This window comes from Gopherus flavomarginatus, chromosome 3 (assembly GCF_025201925.1).
Source record: "Gopherus flavomarginatus isolate rGopFla2 chromosome 3, rGopFla2.mat.asm, whole genome shotgun sequence".
In the NCBI taxonomy this organism is placed as follows: domain Eukaryota; kingdom Metazoa; phylum Chordata; order Testudines; family Testudinidae; genus Gopherus; species Gopherus flavomarginatus.
In genome coordinates, this window is record NC_066619.1 from 178,630,661 (window position 1) to 178,654,284 (window position 23,624).

Genomic DNA, 23,624 nt, shown 5'->3' on the forward strand with positions numbered 1-23,624 from the left:
AAAACTTCTATTAAATAGTCACAAGTATTATAGTCACAAATATTATACTTTTTCAATATCCCCCTGAAAATGACTTCAGAATCTTCCAGTTTGTGACCTTCCTTTCAATGATGCACAATGTAATAAGGGGAGTATGCATCATCCTTCCAACTGTGCTGTTTAGCTGCATCACTCCTCTGTATGTGAGGAGAGAGCTCTGAGAGGCTCCTACTTCTCCATGTTAGAGTGCAGTCTTGGCTGGATTCACCAACATGGAGATGGGAAAGCGGTTTACTACAGAAAGGGTTAGTATCACATTACTTCCCTAATGGAAGTAGGCACCAAGTCACATGCCCTCCCCTGTTACTGGGCCAGTGCATCCACATGCCCTTCTTTGCACAAAGAGAGATGTAAAGTCTGAATCTCCCCCCTCTTGCTTTGAATTCCCTTGCATTACCTCTCACCTTTGGAAAGTAAGTCATGATCTATTTTTTCCTCCCTTTCTGAAATAATTACATCCTTGAGGTGGTGCCGATTTAGAAGCAGAAAAAGGAACACAGATTTTGTGATCATCATCATTTGCAGAGGCATCATAATTAGGAATGTGTCATATATGCCAGATACACTTCTTCCCCGATATAACACAAACTAGTATAACACAAATGCGGATATAATGCGGTAAAGCAGCGCTACAGCAGATCAGCGTGTCAGGCTCCAGCACGCTGCTCTGAGCAGCACATTAAGGGTGGGAGGCAGGTTGGAGGTAGGTGGGCAAGCGGAGTGAGGAGGCGAATGGGTAGGTGAGCGGCAGGTGGGAGGTGGGTGAGGAGACTGGCAGACGGCGAGCAGGAGAGTGGCGGTCGGGCGGACACAGGGAGGCGTCCGGACAAGCGGTGAGGAGACTAGTGGGGAGGTGGGCGGGTAGGTGGAGGAGGCGAGCAGCGGCTGGGCAGGCGAGGAGGCTGATTTGTCCCAGGCCCCACACCGCTCTAGGGATGGCATGCTGCCTGAGCGGTGTGTTAAGGGTGGGAGGCAGGTGGGCAAGTGGGGTGAGGAGGCAAATGGGGAGGTGAGTGGCAGGCAGGCGGGAAGATGTTGGGAGGCATGCCGGACAAACGGTGAGGAGACTAGCAGGGAGGAGAGCGGTGGGCAGGTAGGTGGAGTGAGGAGGCGATCGGCAGCTGGGCTGGGGGGCGTGCTGGGCAGACTGTGAGGAGACTAGTGTGGAGGCTGATTTGTCTCTATCCCCGCATCCCTTTAGGGATGGCTCCGACACACTGCTCTGAGCAGCGTGTTAAGGGTGCTGGGCTGGGGTCGAGGGTTTGGATAAGGGGCAGAAGGTCTCGGGGGCAGTCAGGGGACAAGAAGCCTTCCCTACTCGATATAACACGGTTTCACATATAACGTGGTAAGATTTTTTGGCTCCCGAGGACCGTGTTATAGTGGAGTAGAGGTGTAGTTGATACCTTTATTTAAAAAAAGAAGCAGGTAATTCTCCCTGGGTCAGATTCTCTGCTCTGCCAAGTTCATGATGCACCACCTATGTGGCACATTGTGAACTTAAAGCATCCTGAGATTTGGCCTAGAGTCTCCACTAGTATATGGTTGGCAGAGGCAAGTCCCCTGCCTCCTGTATCAGCTCTGCTGCCTCTTGTGCAAGAACCTTCACTCCCAGCAGAAGGGAGAAAAGGGAGAGGGCATCATGACTGCAGAAAAGAGGAGAAAGGCAAGGCGTGGTGGAAGGAAGCTCTATTATACTTGATTCTCCAGTACATAAGCTAAAGCTGCCCTGGGCAACTGAGAATCAGGGCACTGTGACAGCTCTGTGGAAGCCTCTACTCTCCCCTGCACTGAAGCAGAGCTCAGATACAATGAAAAATCAAATCCTCCATATCTGTTTATACCTAATGAAGGGTGGTGGCAGCGGTCTGGGGGAGGGTGGGGGGAGAGGTGAGTGGTTCCCAGTCCCGCAGAGTATGTTGTCTGAATAGAGTCAGCCCTTCACAGAGCTGCTGCACCTGTATATTTCTGCGTTTGCACTTTCTGAAATGAATACTTCATCCAGACAGACAGTTATGTTCTTAGAAGAAAAAAGTATTGATGCACAATTACTCCAAGCTCCAGTATTTACTCTTGTAAAAACCACAGGTAATTGGAGGAAGTGGACACCTCATGAAAGGCACACTTCGTAGCGCCTCACCAGCATAATTCTTCAAAGTACAGATTTCTGTACGACTCTGGAAGCGCTGCCCTTGGTTTCTCATATTTCTCATCTTTGGTTGGAAAAAAGTCATGGAAATTAAATGTACAAAGTTACACATACAAAATCAAGATCAAGAAATGTATATCAAGGATGTAAAGTAAATACATTAGAGAGTAATGCCAACTAGGCCACATTTTTTTTAACTCCTGCTTTGCTTGGTGAATGTAGATCTTAATATACTAGTGGTTATCGACCTAAGCCTGCAAACCCTTCCTCAGGATGATTACTCCTTACTCATACAATTAGTTCCAGGAACATAGCAATGGGCTTGCAGGGTTGGGCCCTTTGTTGTTAAAAGCATATCATAACAATGGTTCATGGTCAAGTTGGAAGGGCATGACCTTCCAAAGTAGGGTCCTGCATGGATCAGTTCTGTTCATCAATGATTTAGATAATGGCATAGAGAGTACACTTATAAAATTTGCAGATGATACCAAGCTAGGAAGAGTAGCAAGAACTTTGGCAGATAGAATTAAAATTCAAAATGATCTGGACAAACGGTCTGAGGTAAACAGGATGAAATTCAGTAAGGACAAATGCAAAGTATTCCACTTAGGAAGGAACAATCAGCTGCACACATACAAAAATGGGAAATGACTGCCTAGGAAGGAGTACTGCAGAAAGGGATCTGGGGGTCTTAGTGGATCACAAGCTAAATAGTCAACAGCGTAACACTGTTGCAAAAAAAAAAAAAAAAAAAAAAAGAGGCAAGCAAATCACTCCAGGATGTATTAGCAGGAGTTTTGAAAGCAAGACACGAGAAGTAATTCTTCCGCTCTTCTCCGTGCTGAGTATTCTGGGCACCACATTTCAGGAAAGATGTGGACAAATTGGAGAAAGTCCAGAGAAAAGCAACAAAAATTATTACAGTTCTAGAAAATGTGACCTATAAGGGAAGATTGAAAAAAACAATTGGGTTTGTTTAGTCTAGAGAAGAGAAGACTGAGTGGGGACATAACAGTTTTCAAGTTCATAAAATGTTATTACAAGAAGGAAAAGAAAAAATATTCTCCTTAACTTCTAAGAATAGGATAAGAAGCAATAGGCTTAAATTGCAGCAAGGGAGGTTTAAACTGGACATTAGGAAAAACTTCTTAGCTGGCAGGGTAGTTAAACACTGGAACAAATTGACCAGGGAGGTTATGAAATCTCCATCAATGGAGATTGTTAAGATCAGGTTAAACACACACCTGTCAGGAATGGTCTTTAATAATTAGTCCTGCCATGAGTGTAGAGTGTGACGTTGGGCAGTCTATATGGTTTTATAAAAAATTAATAATAAGTGAATATAATGTAACTGAGATATGCTTCATACAAAAGGTCTCTTGTAAGGTATCATTACAAAGCTTCTAATCTACTGAGTCTAATCATCCTATTTGTATAAATGTACCGCTCTTGTATCTGAAACTAGAAATATAACTCTGAGGGCCTATTGCAATTATGTAAAGCGTGGGCCATTAATGGTGGTTTGGAATCTTAAGGACTCCCATTAATTAGGGTCTGCAATGGTTGTGTTTTACCTGTAAGTCTTCCTGTATACCTGTGTGCTGGCAAGTGGGTAATGAAGTCTTGCAGTGACATGTGATCATGTCACCTCAACTGGAATCCATCTGGTGTCTTTCCATTGAGAAGGAGGGGGTGGGAAGTCAGAGAGGGACAAAAGGATTCCCGCCTTATGCAAAAGATATATAAAGGGATGGAAGAGAACAAAAGGAGGGAGGAGCCATCATGAAGAATCCCCCAGCTATCACCTGAGTTGGAACAAGAGCTGTACCAGGGGAAAGAATTGTGCCCAGGCCTGGAAGGTGTCCAGTCTGAGGAAAAAACTTACTGAAGCATCTCTGAGGGTGAGATTATCTGTATTCAGTTTGATTAGACATAGATCTGTGCATTTTATTTTATTTTGCTTTGCTTGGTGACTTACTTTGTTCTGTCTGTTATTACTTAGATCCTACTTTCTGTATTTAATAAAATCACTTTTTACTTATCAATTAACTCAGAGTATGTACTAATACCTGGGGGGAGCAAACAACTGTGCATCTCTCTCTATCAGTGTTACAGAGGGCAAACAATTTTTGAGTTTACCCTGCATAAGCTTTATACAGGGTAGAACGGATTTATTCGCGTTTAGACCCCATCGGGAGTTGGGCATCTGAGTGCTAAAGACAAGCACACTTCTGTGAGCTGTTTCAGGTAAACCTGCTGCTTTGGGGCAAGTAGTTCAGACCCTGGGTCTTTGCTGGAGCAGATGGGAGTGTCTGGCTCAGCAAGACAGGGTGCTGGGGTCCTGAGCTGGCAGGGAAAACAGGAGCAGAGGTAATCTGGGCACATCAGTTGGCAGCTCCTAGGGGGGTTTCTGTGATCCAACCTGTCACACAGAGGACTGGACTAGAGGACCTCGCGAGGTCGTTTCCATTCCTACAATTCTATGATTCTATCTGCAATACCTCCAATGTGGCCAAATTAATACTGCTGTAGAGTAGAGGGGGTTGATAAAATGGAGAAGATATTTTGTTATATCACATCTAATACTACACGAGGTTGTGTTTTTAACCATATAAATCCATGAAATCCCTGGCTGAATTAAGACGGTAAGATTATAAAATCCTGTTTACAGATGCTTATAACTTTGCTAAATTTTAACTGTTTGGACTGACATCATTTATTTTGCAGTAGCACCTACAAACTGCTAGGTGCTTTCCAAACAATCAAAAGGCAAAGTTCCTGCCCCCAAAACATAGAATTCTAAAAGACACATCGTATATTATTGGTTGTTACCTGTATGGGAATCTCACTGAAGTGCAGGTTGGAGCCTATGCTTGCATTTTTTCCCTTCAAAGGGAATTCAGGTCATTATGGACAATTATGCAATTACTAGAGAAATTCTCAATGAAACAGTTAGTGGCTGGCTTATGCCCTCAAATATGAGAGGTTGCAGCCCTTATAATTTTATTATATAACATAACTCTGGATATTATTATTAAATCCTACAAAGATCTTGGCCTCAATTATATCTGGCAGTGTATTCCAAAGGTTAATTATGCATTTTAAAAAATATATTTCCTTTTATTAATTTTAAATTTGTATTAGATTAAGGCAATCAATCACTCACACAAAATTTTAAAGACATACTTTAAGTCAAATATGTAAAAGTAATGCACATCATCCATCTGCTATTTTGTTTATTCGCACTGCTTTACGTATAAACGGACATAGAATGTGCCCTCATTTATTTGGGCTACTTTTTAACATTTTGTTTTAACAAAATCAAACAATTAAACAGAACAAACACTACACTGTTGTGAATAAAGCAATTTAAAAGGTATGTTAAAACACTAAATGGTATGACAATGCCCTTTTAACTTTATTCTGTAATAGTAACAGTGACTTTTTTTTAAAAAAAGTTGGTTAATTAGCCACAGCAACTTCATACATGTCCATATGAGGCCGAATCTTCCAAGCAATAGCTTTATTGACTGTTAAATTTAGATTAAAATTCAATGGAATGTCTAAAATACTATAACATACCTTAAATTTTAACCTCTTTAGGTAAGGGAATATCTTTCTGTGTGATGCTTGTAAAATGCCAGGCACATTTACAGTACTATATAAGTGAGTTTGAATAATAATGTTAAGAATTCTGCCCTGCTACACCAGCATAAATCTAGAGTAACACCAATGATTTCAGTGAAATTACCAAATGGCTAAAAATACATATAGCTACATGCCCCCATCACTCTCCTTTCTTAATAGTTCACTTTGCTGAGCAACAAGAACAGAGATACAGAGACAACAACAGAAAAAAGCCAAGCTGAGTCATTTGATGTTTAAATAGTTCCCTTACATAAAATGACCAGCTCCACTCTGCTAATGGAACATTGGCTATACAAGCCAAGTCCAACAAATCTTGTCATTGTTTAGAGTATTTTGAATCAGAATACTGTAGATGCAAATAAAACATCTGCTTTCCTAAAAACACCTCACTCATATCAGGTTGCAAACCAAAGCGTAATAGATTTCACTATCTAGCAAAGACAAGCTGGCAGCAACAGAAGAACTGATTCCAGAACTTGTAGTAAATCAGTGAAGCATTGACTGGTTCGAAGAGAAGGTGAGCTCAACAGGAGAACCATCTCTCATATTACAGTGAGACAGATACCTTCATTTTAGAAGCTCCTGAATTCTTTCTGGGTGCCAAGGACTCTTAGGATAAGGGCAGCTTCCCTTTATAAGTTAGTTTCTCTTCCCTGTTCTTATTATTTTCTCTTTGCAATTACAAGTTAAATATCAAAGGAGTTTAACTGTCTCACCAGCCATTTCTAATACATATTTGCTAGAATGTTTTAAACATTTTATGCAGTATATTTTCAAAGCAGTGATTGGGAGTTTTACTAACATAACTCCTTAAAGTAGATTACTATTGCAGCACTTAATTTATCTTTGCAGTGCTCCTGTATGGTAAGTTTCATTACAAATACTTTACGGATGAGTAAAATAAAGCTCAGGCAGGTTAGGTGATCAACTCAAGACACATAGCAAGTTAACAGAAGAATGAAGGTGCCAGGTCCCAGTACTGTGCTCTAACCACTACAACACGCTCTGTATATAACCCAACTGTTAACCCTGAAATTCACCTTGGGCTATCATACTAAAACCAGGTTCTTTCCTTCTAGTATATCACCACCAGTAATAACGGTTCAGCAGGCCAAGTTATGGCCTCAGTGATACCGATGCAACTGCATTGTCTTCAGAGCATTTGACATTTTATTAATTGTGTTAGCACAGAAAGAGGAATAGAATCCAATTCACTCTCTTTTATCTATGTTGGGATAACAGTAGCAAAACTTATTTTTTGTCATCTCTGTTCATGTCTGTGACAATCTAATTTAAGGAAATGTTTGTTGAGTAAGCAAGGGCCATTTTCAAATAGCCGTTTTTCAGAGTGAACGGCACAGAAAAGGCTGTATGTGTGAAAACAAAATTTTAAACTCAACTCACTGACAAACACTGTGCCAACTGAGAGAATGCAACACTGTCAGCAAGAATTCAGGCTGTCAAATTCTGGTGCTCTTCAAGGTGGCATTTAATAGCAAAAGCAGGCAAACCATCAAAAAGAGCACTGCAGAAATCCTGTTGGCTTGTAGTAGCAACATGGATAAGAAGAGTCTTGGGATTAGTCACAGAAAACACATTACTTTGGCTGTTTTCCTCATGGACACAAGCCAAGCTTTTCTGTGGCAGAAACATGCTTGGAATACAAAGTGACCCCAAATATTCCTTACTGAATCAATTACCAAAAGATTGGACCCATTTATACCTAAGCTAAGGAATCACATGCCTCACTACCACTGTCTTGTGTAGGGTGACCAGACAGCAAGTGTGAAAAATCAAGACAGGGGGTGGAGGGGGTAATAGGAGTCTATATAAGAAAAAGACCCAAAAATCGGAACTATTCCTATAAAATTGGGACATCTGGTCACCCTAGTCTTGTGCCAATCTACAGCAATTCAATTTGGACTAGATTCAGGCAGGGCCCCCAAAACTACATTTCAACCAGACAGTAAAATATCAGGATCTGACAGAAGGGATAAAAAAAATTCAAGCATAATTCCTCTTACAATGGAAGCTTAATTCATGACACATGACAACTGTACCAGATGGCAACACAGACACAAAAAAAGAATTAGAGTCAAAACAAAATCTTAAGAGTTGCCATATGCCGTTTCAGTGGGGCCAATTACTGCCAAAGGATATTAAGTGAAGCCTCAAAGAGAGTCAAGACTCAAACTGGGCCGAAACAGTGACTGAGGGTATGGCTACATTTGGAATTTCAAAGCGCTGCTCCGGCAGCGCTGCGGGAGCGCTGCCGCAGCAGCGCTTTGAAGTGTGAGTGTAGTCGAAGTGGCAGCACTGGGAGAGAGCTCTCCCAGCGCTGCATGTAAACCACATCCCTTATGGGTGTAGCGTGCAGCCCGCCCTGATTACACTGACGCTTTACAGCGCTGTATCTTGCAGCGCTCAGGGGGGTGTTTTTTCACACCCCTGAGCGCGAAAGTTGTAGCGCTGTAAAGTGTGAGTGTAGCCAAACACAAACAGTATTACACATGATCTTAATCATTACAGTAAAATCTCATGGTCTGTAGCATTACAACATACATATATTTAATACTCATGGCTGAAGTATCTTGGTCAAATCATTCTGCATTACATCAGAAAGACAGAGACTTCTGGTAAGAATAAAGAGAATTACTTACAGTAACAAAAATAGGGCAAATCAAAGCAGGAAATATAAAATAAAATAAAGAAAAACCTTTTCTCTATGTACACTACACACAGAAAGGTTAGTTTCCCCCTACATATGAATTCTGGATTATTATAACACCATAAAGAAAATAGAATAAAAGACAAAAAAAACCCACAAAGAACAAGGAGTACAGTAACTCCTCACTTAATCTTTCATAATCCACGGAAATCAAAATAGTCCCCATTTCTAGGCTGCATGTAGCACAGAACACGCAACATGAAACGCTTCAAGGTTTACAATAGCAAGGACAATTTAGATTAGGAAAGGCACAAATTATACCAGATTTGACAATAGATTTTTCTTTTTATAACTATTTAATTTCCCCACCACCGCGTCTCTTAAGATTTATGTATTAATAACATTGGAAAAATCTCTATCTGAAGAGGAATAATATTTAAAAATAAGAAAATATTTCCCAAGATCCAGAAATTTCAACAATTCTGCTAATGGTGCAGCTTTGTCTATTTTTTCAGTTTTTTATAACAGTACATGTCATCATAGTATTTTGGAGAGCCTGGATATCATGAAAAAAAATGTATGGTCAGCATAAGGTTTGGTTTGTATCTTCAAATGAAAGAGGAATTCTCCAGGCACACACAAAATTCACACAAACTCAATCCCAAATCCAACTGCTGGTGGAACACAGCATATTTTAGATATTATTTGTAGAGTCGGGACACCCTGGAGAATACCCATGAAGGGTGGGAAAGGCTAGCATACATAAATCTGAAATGCAGAGGATAATTTTAAGAATGGGCACCCAGTAATCTTATAGAGGTATTGCCATTTTCAGCCATATGTTACTCTCCCAAATTCCTGCCCTATTAATCTCTTCCATTTTCCAAATCAAAAGCAATCAAGTCAGAGGACCAGGACAAGCCTCGCTGTTTTAAGAGTTAATTCACTGTAGGCAACTAGGAGTTTCTGATGCTGACCATATGTTTGATAAAAAGCTTTCCTTTTAAAACACTCTGAAAAGCCCCAACTAAATTGTGCTACAGAGAGTAGGCCATAAACTAAAAGCAAGAATAGCATAATTAAACTTGCTGTTAGAATAAATTAAAGCATTCTTCATTCAAGGGACATTTACACAGATAGGTTATCTTAGATATTTAAAAAAAGATTAAATGTATAGGAAACTAGGTTTTACACTGAGGCCAAAAAATCTATTTTCCAAAATAAGGTATTTGTAACTTTGCAATTGTTACAAAATATATATAATTTTTACACAAGACATTAAGGGCTTGTCTATACATATAGCGCTGCAGCAGCGCCACTGTAGCACTTGAATGAAAAATGCTACTATGCCAATGGGAAAGCTTCTCCCACAGGTGTAGTTAATCCACCTCCGTGAGAGGCGGTAGCTATGTTCACAGGAGAAGTTCTGTTGACATAGTGCTGTCTACACTGGCGGTTAGGACAGCATAACTACGTCACTTAGGGGTGTGGACTTTTCACATCCCTAAGTGACGTAGTTATACTGATGTGAGCTTAGCCCGAGCCTAAGATATGGAACTCACTAACCCACATTTAATGAGATAATAAACCAGATATGACAGTTAGTAATTCCTCTACAGCAGGAGCAGAAGAGTGATATGCTAGGTCTTTCCTGATTTTTTTCTCCTTCACTGTCTTTGTTCAGAATCTTGTCAATTCTCCAGCTGCTACTCAGTGGGCTCTAAACAAAACTCTGGGAAGCCTCTAATGCATAAATTAGATGCGATAATAAGGGACAAATAAGATGCATGACTCAGGAACCCACACATCCTGCCCACCTTGAGAAGAGAGGAGGGCTGCTATACAACACACATTGGAGTAAGAATGGAAGTAAAAGGAAAAATGGGGCTGATGCCAGAGGATCTTCTCAAAATTAAATAAAAATTCAGGCTAAATGCTTGCTGGTATAGTTTAATTATAACTATGTATTTATTTGGTGCAATTATTATGCAATGGAGGGATTTTCTGGCATTGAAGTATCTGACAATTTTAATAGCAAGGAGAAAGAAATCTGACACTTTTCAACATCTGATCGTCCCTTTGGATCATCCACTGGAAATTTCAGGAGTCCGTATAAAATTAACTAGGGATCCTCTGTAGATTTTCAGATGTACATCATTATGAGCCCCACAAGTACCACAATATGAACTCTAACGCAACATTTATCACAATGGTGAACACTGATAGAAAAGAACAAAAAAATTATGAATCAGATTTTTGAAGGGTTTTCCTTTTTGCATGTGCATCTCTTTGCATGTACACAATGTTCATCTGTGTGTGCATATGGGTACAAGATAAGCTTGAAACTGTTGACCTTCTAGGCACACTGCAAGCCCATCCATCCCTTTTGCTAAAGATTTGGGGAAGGCTGAAGTATGAAGGGGAAGTCAGACCTGAAAAGGATTTTTGCCAACTTGCTGTGTTTTCTTTTTATTTGTGAGAGATGGGATTTGTGGCAGTGCTTTGTTTGTTTGCTTGATGAATTTTAAAAAACTTTTGAAGTGCCCAGTATGTGTAATAGGCACTTGATGTTTATAAATCAAAATAAGTATATATTGTATATATCAAACCAGAGGCCAGAAGTCCATTTGTAAAACAGTATATTCTTATTTGTGTGAACATCAACAGAAATATATGTATTGATCATGAAACTGTGCAGGTACAATTTTGTCCACGTGGTTTCTGTATATTGGTGTCTGGCCTTTGGGTTAAAAGTGTAGGCCTACATGCCCATAGCATACTGAAGGAATTTATAATCCCTATTCTTCATTTAAAGTTGATCTGATACAGTCATCTCAAGCAAGAAAGGACAATTTTGTACTTAAGACATGGGACTACAACTCAGACAGTCTAGAATCTAGATTCGGTTCCCAGCTCTACCAGTATCAGAGGGGTAGCCGTGTTAACCTGGATCTGTAAAAAGCAATGAAGAATCCTGCCTGATGAAGTGGGTATTCACCCACAAAAGCTTATGCTCCAATACGTCTGTTAGTCTCTGGGCTTGGCTACACTCACACTTCAAAGCGCTGCTGCAGGAGTGCTGCCGCGGCAGCGCTTTGAAGTGAGTGTGGTCGCAGCACCAGCGCTGGGAGAGAGCTCTCCCAGCGCTGCAGGTACTCCACCTCCTCATGGGGATTAGCTTGCAGCACTGGGAGCTGTGCTCCCAGCACTGCCACACTGTTTACACTGGCGCTTTACAGCGCTGTATCTTGCAGCGCTCAGGGGGGTGTTTTTTTCACACCCATGAGCGAGAAAGTTGCAGCGCTGTAAAGCGCCAGTGCAGCCAAGGCCATATAAGGTGCCACAGGACTCTGTTGCTTTTTTACAGCTCTACCCGTGACTTCCTTTTTGACCAGTGGATATTATGGTAATGAGAACCATACAATTACCTACATACATAAATAGGTGATTGCCTGACAACTAGTTTACACACTCCCAAGTGGTTCACTCATTTATTATAAGCCACAAAGTACAGAAAATTCCCAAATTCAATATTTAAACAATTGCATCACAGGTCTCAGAGAAGAGTCAAAAGTAATTTTAATCAGATTTCAATCATTCAGGCATCTTTATATGAACTTCAAGGGGCAACAATTTACAAGTATTACATTAATTTCTTTCTTGAACTATTCATATTGAGTGTGAGGCCATCAGTTTAGTTTAGAGAAACAAAGATCCCCTGAGGTCTCTGGTTCTCTGTACTGGGTTTTAATTGAGACAATTTCTATAACTGGATAGCTGATTAGCCAAAAATTACACTAAAATCAATTTTACATACTCTCTCACCGGCCCTGCTGGGAGGCAAACTGTCTGCCGGGCTGAGCTGCCAGTGCAGCCACGGCTGGTTCCGGGGCAGGGAATTGCTCCGGCCCTTTGGGAGTGGTGCGACCACCCAGGCCACGGCCTGCCCCAGCTGGGCTCCCTTGGGACCCACTTGCCTGAAGGGGCCCAGCCAAGTCCCCGCACTGTTTCCCCCCCCCTCCCAAATTGGCCAAGACTGGCCAGGCTTCTGCACCAGTCTCAGGCAGCTCAGCTCCAGGGAGACAGGTAGGACCCCACAGGTGGTGCTAAGCAGAGTTTGCCTGGAGCTGGGGGTGCACTGGGGTCTGGCCAGGGGGCAGAGAGAAGCCGGTGGGTGGGGGTGGAGCCAGAGGTGAAGAAGAGCCCTTGGCAGGCAGGCCAAGAGGAGCAGTGGGGGGAGGGGCGGGGCGGGGTGGAGCCTGCAGGCTGGTTGGATCTCAGGGCACAGTGCAAGCAGAGCAGGCTGGGGCCCCTTCTGAGCATGGGCCCAGCTCCATGGCGCTACTGTAAACCCAGCACTGACAAGAGGCTGCAAATATAAATATTAATCAATGATGAGAAAATTATCCCTTCACTGAAAATAAAAATCTAATCTTATTAAAATTGTGAGTATTCAAAAGACAAGTAAGGGTGCAGCAGATGCTGACTCTGGTAGTAACTGCAGTTGATTAAGAATTTGGATAGACCCAGGGGGAAGCAATACAACATAGCATGAATTGAAGGTGCAACTGCTGATACATATCAAGCTGTGAGAGCAAATAGTGAATTTTAATATTTTAGCTTTGACACAAAAACTAAATGAAAATAATAATTAACTTCCTAACACAAATATTATTACTGCATTATTTTGCTAAAAGTTTTAATCCAAATTTTTTTTTAAAAAAAAACCAAATTTGATGGCTTAGTTTTCAGTGAAATGTGTGTGTGTCTTGGTATGTAGGAATAAAGAATATGATCAATATTTGATGTCTCATATTTTGATTATAATATTGTGCAAATATATTGCATATTTTAATAAAATTGTTACTATAACCATTTGCTTAATTCACTAAATCTCTCTGTAGACTGCATTTCTTTACAGATATAACAGGTCTAAATAGGCAGCAGGAAAATAATGACTATAAACAAGTTTCAATTGAATTTGCACATTAGTTATCATAAATTTAGGGTGACATATGTTCAAATACCTCTATACACTGTTAAACATTTTAGCACAAATTTACTCCAACATGGGCAGGTGCCATAACATTACAAACTTGGACATGGAAACACAAGCTATTAAAATAGCAAGAGAGCAGATTTAAAACAAAATTAAAAAACACACAAAAATCTGGAATCTTGATTGAGATCACTGTTGCAAAATGCAAGAAATAACAGAGTTGCAAACTGTGCATTTTTCCTCTTCTGAGCTGCAGTATGTAAGGTTGACCACTAGCTACTTATGTCACATGAAAAGTACTCTACTGGCATTTGAATTTAAGCTAGGTCTAAACTAGGGGGGGAGTCGACATAAGATTGCGAAGCTGAAGTTGGCGTATCTTAGGTCAATCTACCTGGCCATGAGGACGGTGACAAGTCGACCGCTGCCACTCCCCGTCGACGCCGCTTCCGCCTCTCATGCGCGGTGGAGTTCCAGATTTGACAGCAGAACAATCGGGGATTGATTTTATCGTTGCTACACTAGACGCAATAAATCGATCACCAATAGATCGATCACCAATCCGTCGGGTAGTGTAGACATACCCTTAGTTTCCCCAATTTTAAGCCCCAAACTATCTTAGATCTTTTGGGTGGTACAATGAGTGTCTTTATCATTGTTAATCTAGATAATCAGCGTCCTTTCCAGGCCATTTTTTCCCGAGGAAACATAACTGAATTACTTGAGTGTTGATTCACTTCAAAGGGTCTTTTTTATGGAAGATGCATTCAAATACCAGAGCTTTGATCATGAGAGTTTACCAATGTTTATTCCTTCATCAGTTTACTATTAATGTCAGAAGTACACATGATCAATTACCAAACAGACATGTGTTAGAGACGTTGAGTATTGAATTACTAGACTATGAAGTCTTTATAGATCCCATACTTACTGTCTACAATGCACTTTGTACGCTGATACCTTTGTCACACAAAGGTATTTCTTTTTTATTTGATTTTGTCAGGTTTGAGAAAAAAAAGTCAGATCAAAAATTAAAAAATTTAAAATTCCTTACTGATGTTATTAATACATTTCTTTGTTTAAAATTTGAAGATTCCTAAAGTGTAATTTGCTTTTGACCATGTGTTTTGTTTCATTCATTTTTTTAATTTCACACATCTTGGACAATGAAAATTTGATCAATCAGTTTCACCTTTCTAATTAGGTACAGATTGTGCATCCTATACAATGCTGACAAATTTGGGTTGCAAGTTTTGGACCTAAACTAACAGACAATGTTCTTATAAGCATAATAAAAAACTGATGCATGAAAAATATGATTGCGTATCACACTCCACACTCTGCTAGTCACTCCTTCCCTATCTTTACTAATCTTTCATATTTATATGTTGCGTTTTTACCCACTGCTTTGCTAGGGTTGCCAACTTGGTAATATTTAAAAACTGGACTCTCCAGCAGGAGTGCCGGAACTTCCACATCCCTGACTCTTACCCCTGAGATGCCACTCCTGCCTCACCTATTCCCCACAAAGCCCCAAATCTGCACCCCATCCACGCCTCTTCTCCCTGACATCGCTTGCTGCTTCTCCTCTCATCCCACACCACCCCAGCTGGGGCTGTGAGTTGCAGCCACCCGAGAAAGGTAGGAAGCAGCCCCAGCTGAACAGGGGCTGGAGGGGGCGATGATGCAGTGCCTCCACCACTCTCAGTAGCCGGACTTTGGATGTCCAGTCAGTAAACCTGACTGAACACTGTCAAGTCCCCTTTTTGACCAGACTTTCTGGTTGAAAACCAGGCACCAGTTCACCCTATGCTTTGCTCCATTATGTGTTTATTTGTATTTTTTTTTTTGATGCATTAGAAATAAAGTGATACTAACAGACTTCTGATACCTTGCATTTTAGAGTTCAGGAGTTCATTAACTGGACATTACTGGCTGCATAAACAACAGAGGACAGTAGAGGGACAGAATACCACAAGAAAAGTAATTCTTTAAATTAATCTTTTAAAAAAAAAAATTCTCCCCCTCCCTTATTTCCAGGAACCTTACTCAATGCATAGACAGACAGACACTACAGTCATCACCTAAAAATACATACAAGGACACAGAAAGGAGACCTCAACATCTTTGGCGTCCGACGCCCAGACCTCTACCCATTGAGCAGAAGTCGTCCACAAAAGGACTGGCCCCCATAAGGGAAAGCTCATTCTTGAGCTCAGTGCAGAGTTTCTGTGATTCATAAAAAGCAACAAAGAGTCCTGTGGCACCTTATAGACTAACAGCATAAGCTTTCGTGGGTGAATACCCACTTTGTCAGATGAATCATAGGCATTCTATCCAACACTTGATTGCCAAAGTACTCTCTGGCCCTCAAAATAGACTAGTGGGAACTCCAAGTCATATGGATGTCAAGAGACTCTCAAGGGACCAGACCAGACCTTTGCCCCCAAAACCATGTATAGCTTATGAATATATTATATTTATAAATAAAATTATTTTTCTAATTATAGTACTTGTGATGTTATTAATATGAACTGTAACCGTATAGATCATTGTTGCAACCACTGTTATATATTTGCAGTTATATATACAAAGGTTGCCATGTGAGGTGTCTATGGGAAGGTTGTAGTTTGCTGGTTATGATTATATTGTCTGTATGTGTGTGTCATTTTTATAGTTAAAGTTATGAATATTGTCTATGTACTTGTATCTCAGTGTGTTTTGATTCTAAGAAGCCTCAGTGAAGGTCAGCTTCTTGAGAAGAGACTATTCTCAGTAAGTGTCCAATCAAGAAACACTTAACGGACAATGGACTTTGGGAGATGCCAATCCACATCTGAACTTTTCTGGGAATATTCAAACTAACATATAAACAATGGGGTCAGCCTGCAAACTGAGTCATGCATGGACATGTGACTTGCCCATGTGACTCCAGACTCCATCTTGCTGCTGGGATTTTCCACAGTAAGAACAAAAAGAGATGTCCTCCCACGGGCAGAGAATTTAAAAAGGCCCTGAAAACATCTCCATCTTGTCTTCAATGCTGCTTCTTGCCTCTGAAGGGACTTTGCTACAAACTGAAACTCTGAACAAAGGACTAAATGATCCATCCCAGCTGTGGATGTACTCCAGAAACTTGATTTGAACCTGCAGTTTATTCCATCACTGCTACAAGCCTGAACCAAGAACTTTGCAATTACTGTATTTAATTAATTCCATTTAACCAATTCTAGCTCTCATCTGTATCTTTTTCCTTTTATGAATAAGTCTTTAGATTCTAAAGGATTTGTGGGTAATTTGTATATTGACCAGGGTCTGGGGCTTGGTCCTTTGGGATCAGGAGAACTTTTTTCATTTTACTGGGGTACTGGTTTTCATAACCATTCGTCCCCATAACGAGTGGCGCTGGTGGCGATACTGGGAAACTGGAGGGAATAAGGGAATTGCTCGTGTGACTTGTGGTTAGCTAGTGGGGTAAAACCAAAGTCCTCTGTGTTTGGTTGGTTTGGTTTGGGTTTGGTTTGCCTTGGTATGCAAAGGAACCCCAGCCTTGGGCTATAACTGCCCTACTTTCAGCAATTTGTCCTGAATTGACTCTATCAGAAGTGTCCCACCAGAGGCAGCATCATTACAGTACTATTTTAATTTTTTAATTATTTTATTAAATAGGCTATTGACAGAGCAGATACATCACCATCTCACTCAAGCACGTACTTGCCCATTTGCTTGGCTGTACCAGATGACATTCAACACACTCATCACCTCCAAAGGCTTCATACCTCAGCAATACTTTATCCAAAGAAAGGCTCCTTTTCTCGATTCCAATATTTCAAAATTTCTCAAAAAAAGACTATTGGCAAACTGTATTTTGCATGTTTCAAATTAATCCTTGGTTTTAATAGGAAGTCGGTAGGAGTACCACATCTGACTAAACCAAGTACTGCATGTTGTACTATTTGTTCAACCTGCTATATGCACACATACTTTATACAAAACAGTATCTCAAATATTTCTAATTTTTTAGATCATCTGCACTATTCTATATATCAAGGCCTACTTGTATACCATCCATAATCTTCCTGCATTTTTCTTAAATGTCAAAATATTTTCAAAAATGGAAAAATTTTCAAACCGCCACAGTGCGTTTCCTAGTTATGATGTTTACACAAGTGTATCCTTTTTCTTTTAAATGCAGTAGCAGTCAGTCAAATGGCAATATTTCACTTCAGCCTTTTCCTATAACACATTCCTATTTCTGTATATTTTATTGATACTCCAACACATGGGATGTACATATCCCTTTAGATTTCTTCTCACCAGTACACGAGTAAGGTAGCTTCTGCCTTAGCTCTAGTTCCGCAAGCTATGTGTCCTGAAATATTCTGATTCATAGAATCATAGAAATGTATGGCTGGGAGGGACCTCAAGAGGGTATCAAGTCCAGCCCCCATGCTAAGGCAGGACCAAGTATACCTAGACCATCCCTGATAGGAGTTTGTCCAACCTGTTATTCAAAACCTCCAATGATGGAGATTCCACAACCTCCCTGGAAAGTCTAGTCTGGAACTTAAACTACTCTTATAGTTAGGTATTAGTAAAAACTTTCTAATTGCTGCCAATTAAGTCCATTACTTCTTGTCCTGCCTTCAGTGGACATAAAGAGACACTGATCAATTGCTCTCCATAACAGCTCTTAACATATTTGAAGACTTATCAGGTCTTCTTTTCTCAAGATTAAACATGCCCAGATGTTTTTTTATTTTGTAAACCTTTCCTCATAGATTTCTAAACCTTTTATCATTTTTGTTATTCTCCTCTGGACTCTTTCTGATTTGTCCACATTTTTCCTAATGTGTGGAGACTAAAATTGGACACAGTACCAGCACTAGTGGGACAATAGCTTAGAGCAGGACAATTACCTCTCATGTCTTACATCCAACAATTCTGTTAACACTGCCTGGAATAATATTAGCCTTTTCCACAACAGCATCACACTGTTGTTATTATTACACAACTTATTTGCTGCAAAGTTGTACCCACTTGACAATACCTCAAAACAAACAAGCCACTGTCCAACTCAACTTAGCAGTACCTCAAAGAGCAAAGCAAGCATAGACAGAGATCTTTAGAAATTTCAATCTGACAGGCAATGTTTTCTAAACTAGCAATAGGACCTTTAGAAGGAATCAAATTAGTTCCAGGGCTGAACTGAAGAGCAGTGCAGATCAGAGAAAATTATATAATTCTAAGATCCACCCAATCTTTTGCAATCCTGGTTCTGCACCTGCAGATCTAGGGGCAGCCTGCTTCCTGAAAGCTGACTGCCTTATGTCCCCCCTTTGGCCCCAATGCAGCTATCACAGGAGCAGACCACCTGTGGCATTAAGCCCACTGGCTCAGGCTTTCAATCTCACCTTGAGTCATCAGTATCAAGGGACATTATGCACGGAATTTAGAGGGAAAGTAGAAACCTTACAGGACTTCAAATGACTTAATTATGAGAGCAATTTTTACTGATTTATTTATTTTGTCATTAATGTATTCTAGTCCTTGCCCTTATTTATTCTTGTTTTACCTCTATGCAGACAGCATCATAACATATCACCTCTGGCAGCCATCTCTATACAAAAGAGGGATGACAATATTCTTCTGGCTCTACACTGTTAATATCTTGCCAAGATCTAGCCTCTCCTAACCACTTCCTTCCCCTATTTCTCAATTGTGTAAAGCAGTATTTTCCTTCTACTGTTCCTTCTTCCGAAAGTAAAACAGAAAGAAAAAAAGTTTGAATGGTGGTAGTCCCGCAGACTGTAAGTAAATTAAATGAAATGAATGAAGTGTAGGCAAATCTCTTCCTCACCCCACCCCACCCCCCCACCACCCAAAAGATTCCAAAATTAAAGAGGCAGGTTTTCAGGGTCTGTCTCCTCTTGCAACCTGATTGAAAGAGTAGGATTCCCAAAAATGTGCCCATTTTATTTTCGCTTTTTTCATTAACCTAAAAAAAGTTACTTGCATTACATATTTTAAAGGAAGGGTAAAATAAACTAAGTTGCTTATTTCTCCCCTTAGTTTTTCTTCCTTTTGCCCTGATGATGCGATAACTGCCACTAATCTCAAAAAGGCTTGCACAACAAACTGATTTCTTTGTAACACAACAATGCCATTCTTTACATGACTGGGTGAGTCACTGTTGTGCAGCATGAGATTCCCCTCTTAAAGCAGCAGTTTCCCAACTGTGGGCTGCAGAAGACTTGCTGGTGGTCTACAGAGAACTGGCTGATCACATAGGGCTGGCTCTGCTCCTTCTTTTCAGCTGCTACATTACAGCAAAGGCAGCTAAAAACACACAACAGATTAACCCAATATTACTTTTCTATACAAACTCTACTTTAGTTGATAAAAGGATGCTATGTTACTGAGAGCTAGGGGGTAGATGTCCACAAGACACATTCTATTAGGATATGGTCCACAGTTTGAGAACCCTTGATGGTGAGTTTCCCTGCAGAACTCCCTGTCCTGGCAAGTTTGGGAAATGGAAGATTGGGAGCAGGAATAAAATCAAGTTTTTTCACATGGTAATGAGAGACATTAGGCCACTTGCTTGTTTTAGTTAAAAGTCAGGGTGGCTTTTTTCCCATTTCCAGTTGTGCCAACAAGATCACTATTAAATTGGTTATATTGATTACTTACCTAACAGATTTTTTTAAAACTACCAGGTAGTGCAAGACTGACAGATGTAGCCCCATTTTTGCATGTGGAAGCTTTTCTGGTGGCACTATAGAGAATTGTTTGCAAAGTGGCAATTACATTGTAAGAAGAGACACACTGCAGCTTAAATACCCGCAAAATTCTACATTCCCCCTGCTTGTGTATAGCTCAAATGCAATGGAACCCTCCTATACCACCACAGAAAGACTTCACTTAAGGAAAGGTTCACTGTGAGAAGAGCAACAATTTGCACACTGCAATATATATGGAAACAACTTGGAACATTCATTCTACTTCACCAACAAAGAATTTGACGTTAAGTCACCTCATGTACAATCTGCCTTAAGGAAGTTACATAACTGACCTAGATGATCACTGAATGCATAATACCAAAATATATTAAGTGACAACTGGCACTTATATGTATATAAAGGAAAATCCATTCCTACAATATTAAGAAGTGGGTAACTCAGCTGATTTCTTGTTGGCTAACAAGATTACAGAGTGCAGGTCTTTATTCCACTATAAAAGTAATCGGGAAAAGTCTATTTTGTCCAAAAGAAAAAATGTATTAAACTTTAAAGTGAATCAACAGGTTATTTTCCCCCAAAATAAGATAAGCTCAATTTACACCTAATTACTTTCATCAGCGGAGAACTTGTGCTGCCTTTAAGAGGAAGAGACTATAGCATTAAGTTTAAGAAGGTGAGAAGAATTAAGCAGTAAACTTACTTTCCTGTGATAAATTGGCTTCTGGAAGGTGTGCACATAGGCTGAACATAGTAATTCTCCAGTTTAACCCCTTCAGCTGCCAGCCTGTCCAGAGTTGGTGTCCTGATCTCTGACCCATGGTACCCTACATCTCTGAATCCCTGATCGTCAGCCAGGATGAAAACGATGTGAGGCTGAGAGGTGGGTGCGCTGGCCTCTAGCTCCTCTCCAAGCTTGGCCCTTGTGGTCTCTGTTTCCTCCAGGGTAGATCCAAGGGTGTCCCAGGACAGGTAGCCGTAGGTGAGGAGGCTGAGCACGGAGAAGCCGACCAGCACCCCCCCGACTAGCATTGTCCCCTTACAGAGCCAGTGATGCGGTGCACACCCACCGGGGGCCATTCACTTCGGCTAAGGCTGGGGAGGGCGCAGGACAGATAGGGGCTCTAGGCACGGGAGCGAGGGCAGCCTCAAGGGGTTCCCACCCCAGGCGAGCCACGGGAAGCCCAGCTCATCCCGACTTGAGCTGCCTTTGCAGGCGGGGTGGGGACAGGGGGCAGACCCCAGCCCCTCCTCCAAGCCCTAAAGGCACGAGGATGGCCGCAGCCAAGCCAGGATCAGAGCATCCTTCGCCGGTGTCCAGCCTGGAGCCAGGGGAGCTGCTGCGTCCCCGCGCCCATGCCGGGGGCGATTCGGCGCCCGCGAGAGGGGGACACCCCCAGGCGCTGCCTCTCCGCTGGGGGTCGGCTGCTGCTAGAGGAGAAGCCCCCGAGCGCCCCCAGTCCAGTCTCCCGCCTGCTCTGCCGGGCGCTCCCCCCGCGTCACGCCGGGCATCAGGGAGAGTCTGCAGAACAAGCCGCCCTGCACCCTGGCGCGAGCCCGCTCCCCTCCGGCCTGCGCTGGCGCTGCCGAGCGGCTCCCTCCGCCCTCCCCTCTCGGCGGGAGCCTCCCCCTCGCCTCCAGCTGCTCCCAGCGCACACGCCGGCCGGCGGCTTCCTCTGCGGGGAGCCGGGGGGGGGGGTGAAGCTGCCCCCCCACGAGCCCCGGCCAGCCCCACTCGGGGCCGCTTCCCCGCTGAGCCCGGAGACTGGCTCGGGTACCCTCCCCCCCCCAGGAGGGGCGGCCGCCACCGGCCAGGCGGCTCGGGGGAGGAAGGGGGCAGGGCGGGGCAGGGGAGCCCTGCGGGAGAACGTCTCCGAGCGCCGGAGTCAGCGCTCCGCCGCTCTCTGCCCAGCCTCTTCCCCCCCCGGTCCCCGCTTTCGCCCGCGCTCCTTGCTGCCGCCCGTTTCTCCCCTTCCCCTCCCCTGCAGTCCCATCGCCTCCATCCAGGCCTCCTCCCGTTCCCCTTGGCCTCTCCCCTCCACCCGACTCTGTCCCTCCGCTTCCAGCCTCTCCGCACTCCCGCCCTTCCCTGCAGCCAGGGCAGGGCTCCTTAGCTGGAGACTTTCACTTTTCTTTTCTTTCTCTCCTCTCCCTTCTTCCTGTTGGCCGTAGCCCCCTTTCCCCTGCCCAAGTTGTTCTACCCTTTGCCTCTCTTCTCGGACGGCGGCAGGCTCCTTCCAGGCTCCAGCTGCGCAGCTATGGGGAAAAAAGCCACCTAGGGCCTGAAACTCTCCCCCGACGGGGCCTAGCTGCTGGAGATCCAGACTAAGGAGCCCCAGGCCCAGCTCCTTTCCGCTTTATTGCTCGGTGCACTTCGCCGGCGTCCCCGGTGTCAAAGCTCAGGCAGCGCATTCCTAGCAGCCACCTCAGCAAGGCACCGTTTGTTTTGATTTTTCCTTCCCTTTCTTTAAACAATCCTGAGGCCAATTCCGTGGCTTCCAGCGGACAGGTTTTTCTTTCATCCCACTGTCTCTTTTGCAGAGGTTTCTCAGTCATTTTCGCTTCGCAGAACTATCCTTTGCAATATTTCTGAAATTACCACCAAAGCTGGAAAATATGAATGTGGAGAATTTGTCAGTTACAATTCTCTTTAATTCTGGTGCAATTGAGGCAAATGTTTGGAGAATACTGTTCAAAAAAGTTTCAGCAACTCTTTTTTTTCGTTGTTTTAAAATGTGTGTGTGCAGCAGTTTTTCAAATTCTTGTTAATGTGCTGGTTTAAGCTGTTTAATATGAATAACCATGAACAACTTTTACCCAAACTAGATTACTTAGAAATCATTAACTCTTAACCACTCAGTCAAACAGAAGTCAAGATTTACCACACTTCTGAAGCACTGTTATCTTACAGTACCTTCACCTGCAGCTCTTAGAAGCTCAAAGAATCCTCATTAAGATGTGAATTGGTTAGTATTCCATGTGGAGGAATATTTCTATTCTAACAGGAATGTTTCACTCTATATTTTTATAAAAATGAGGAGTCTCCAAAAATTACTAAAAACCAGAACTATTCTGTGAAGAATTCTAGCTGTTTCACATTGTATGATTTTGATCTTTCACACTATATGTTCTTATGCCTTTAGACTACACATTTTGATACTTCATTATTTGTTTGGCACAGCTTTCCTATTATATAACTCTGCATTCACTGATAATTTTATTTTTCCTGTAATGTTAAGACAATATTGATGATCTATTATAAATTAAACTACATCATTAAGGGCATAGGAATCGCTACACAGGCCCAGACCAATAGTCCATCTATGCTGATATCTGTCTCTTCCAGTGGCCTGCACTAGATGCTTCAGAGGAAAGTTCAAG

At 42.1% G+C, this 23,624-nt stretch overlaps 1 protein-coding gene across 1 annotated transcript in view; it reads right to left on the reverse strand.

Annotated features, from left to right (window-relative positions):
• ARSJ (arylsulfatase family member J) overlaps nucleotides 1-21,631 on the reverse strand; it is a 58,389-nt gene extending 36,758 nt beyond the window's left edge. The window contains exon 1 of the mRNA XM_050944429.1: nucleotides 20,947-21,631. Within this exon, the coding sequence (XP_050800386.1) occupies nucleotides 20,947-21,323 (377 nt within the window). The 5' untranslated portion in view covers nucleotides 21,324-21,631. The remainder of the gene's footprint in view (nucleotides 1-20,946) is intronic.
• Between the last annotated feature and the right edge of the window lie 1,993 nt (nucleotides 21,632-23,624).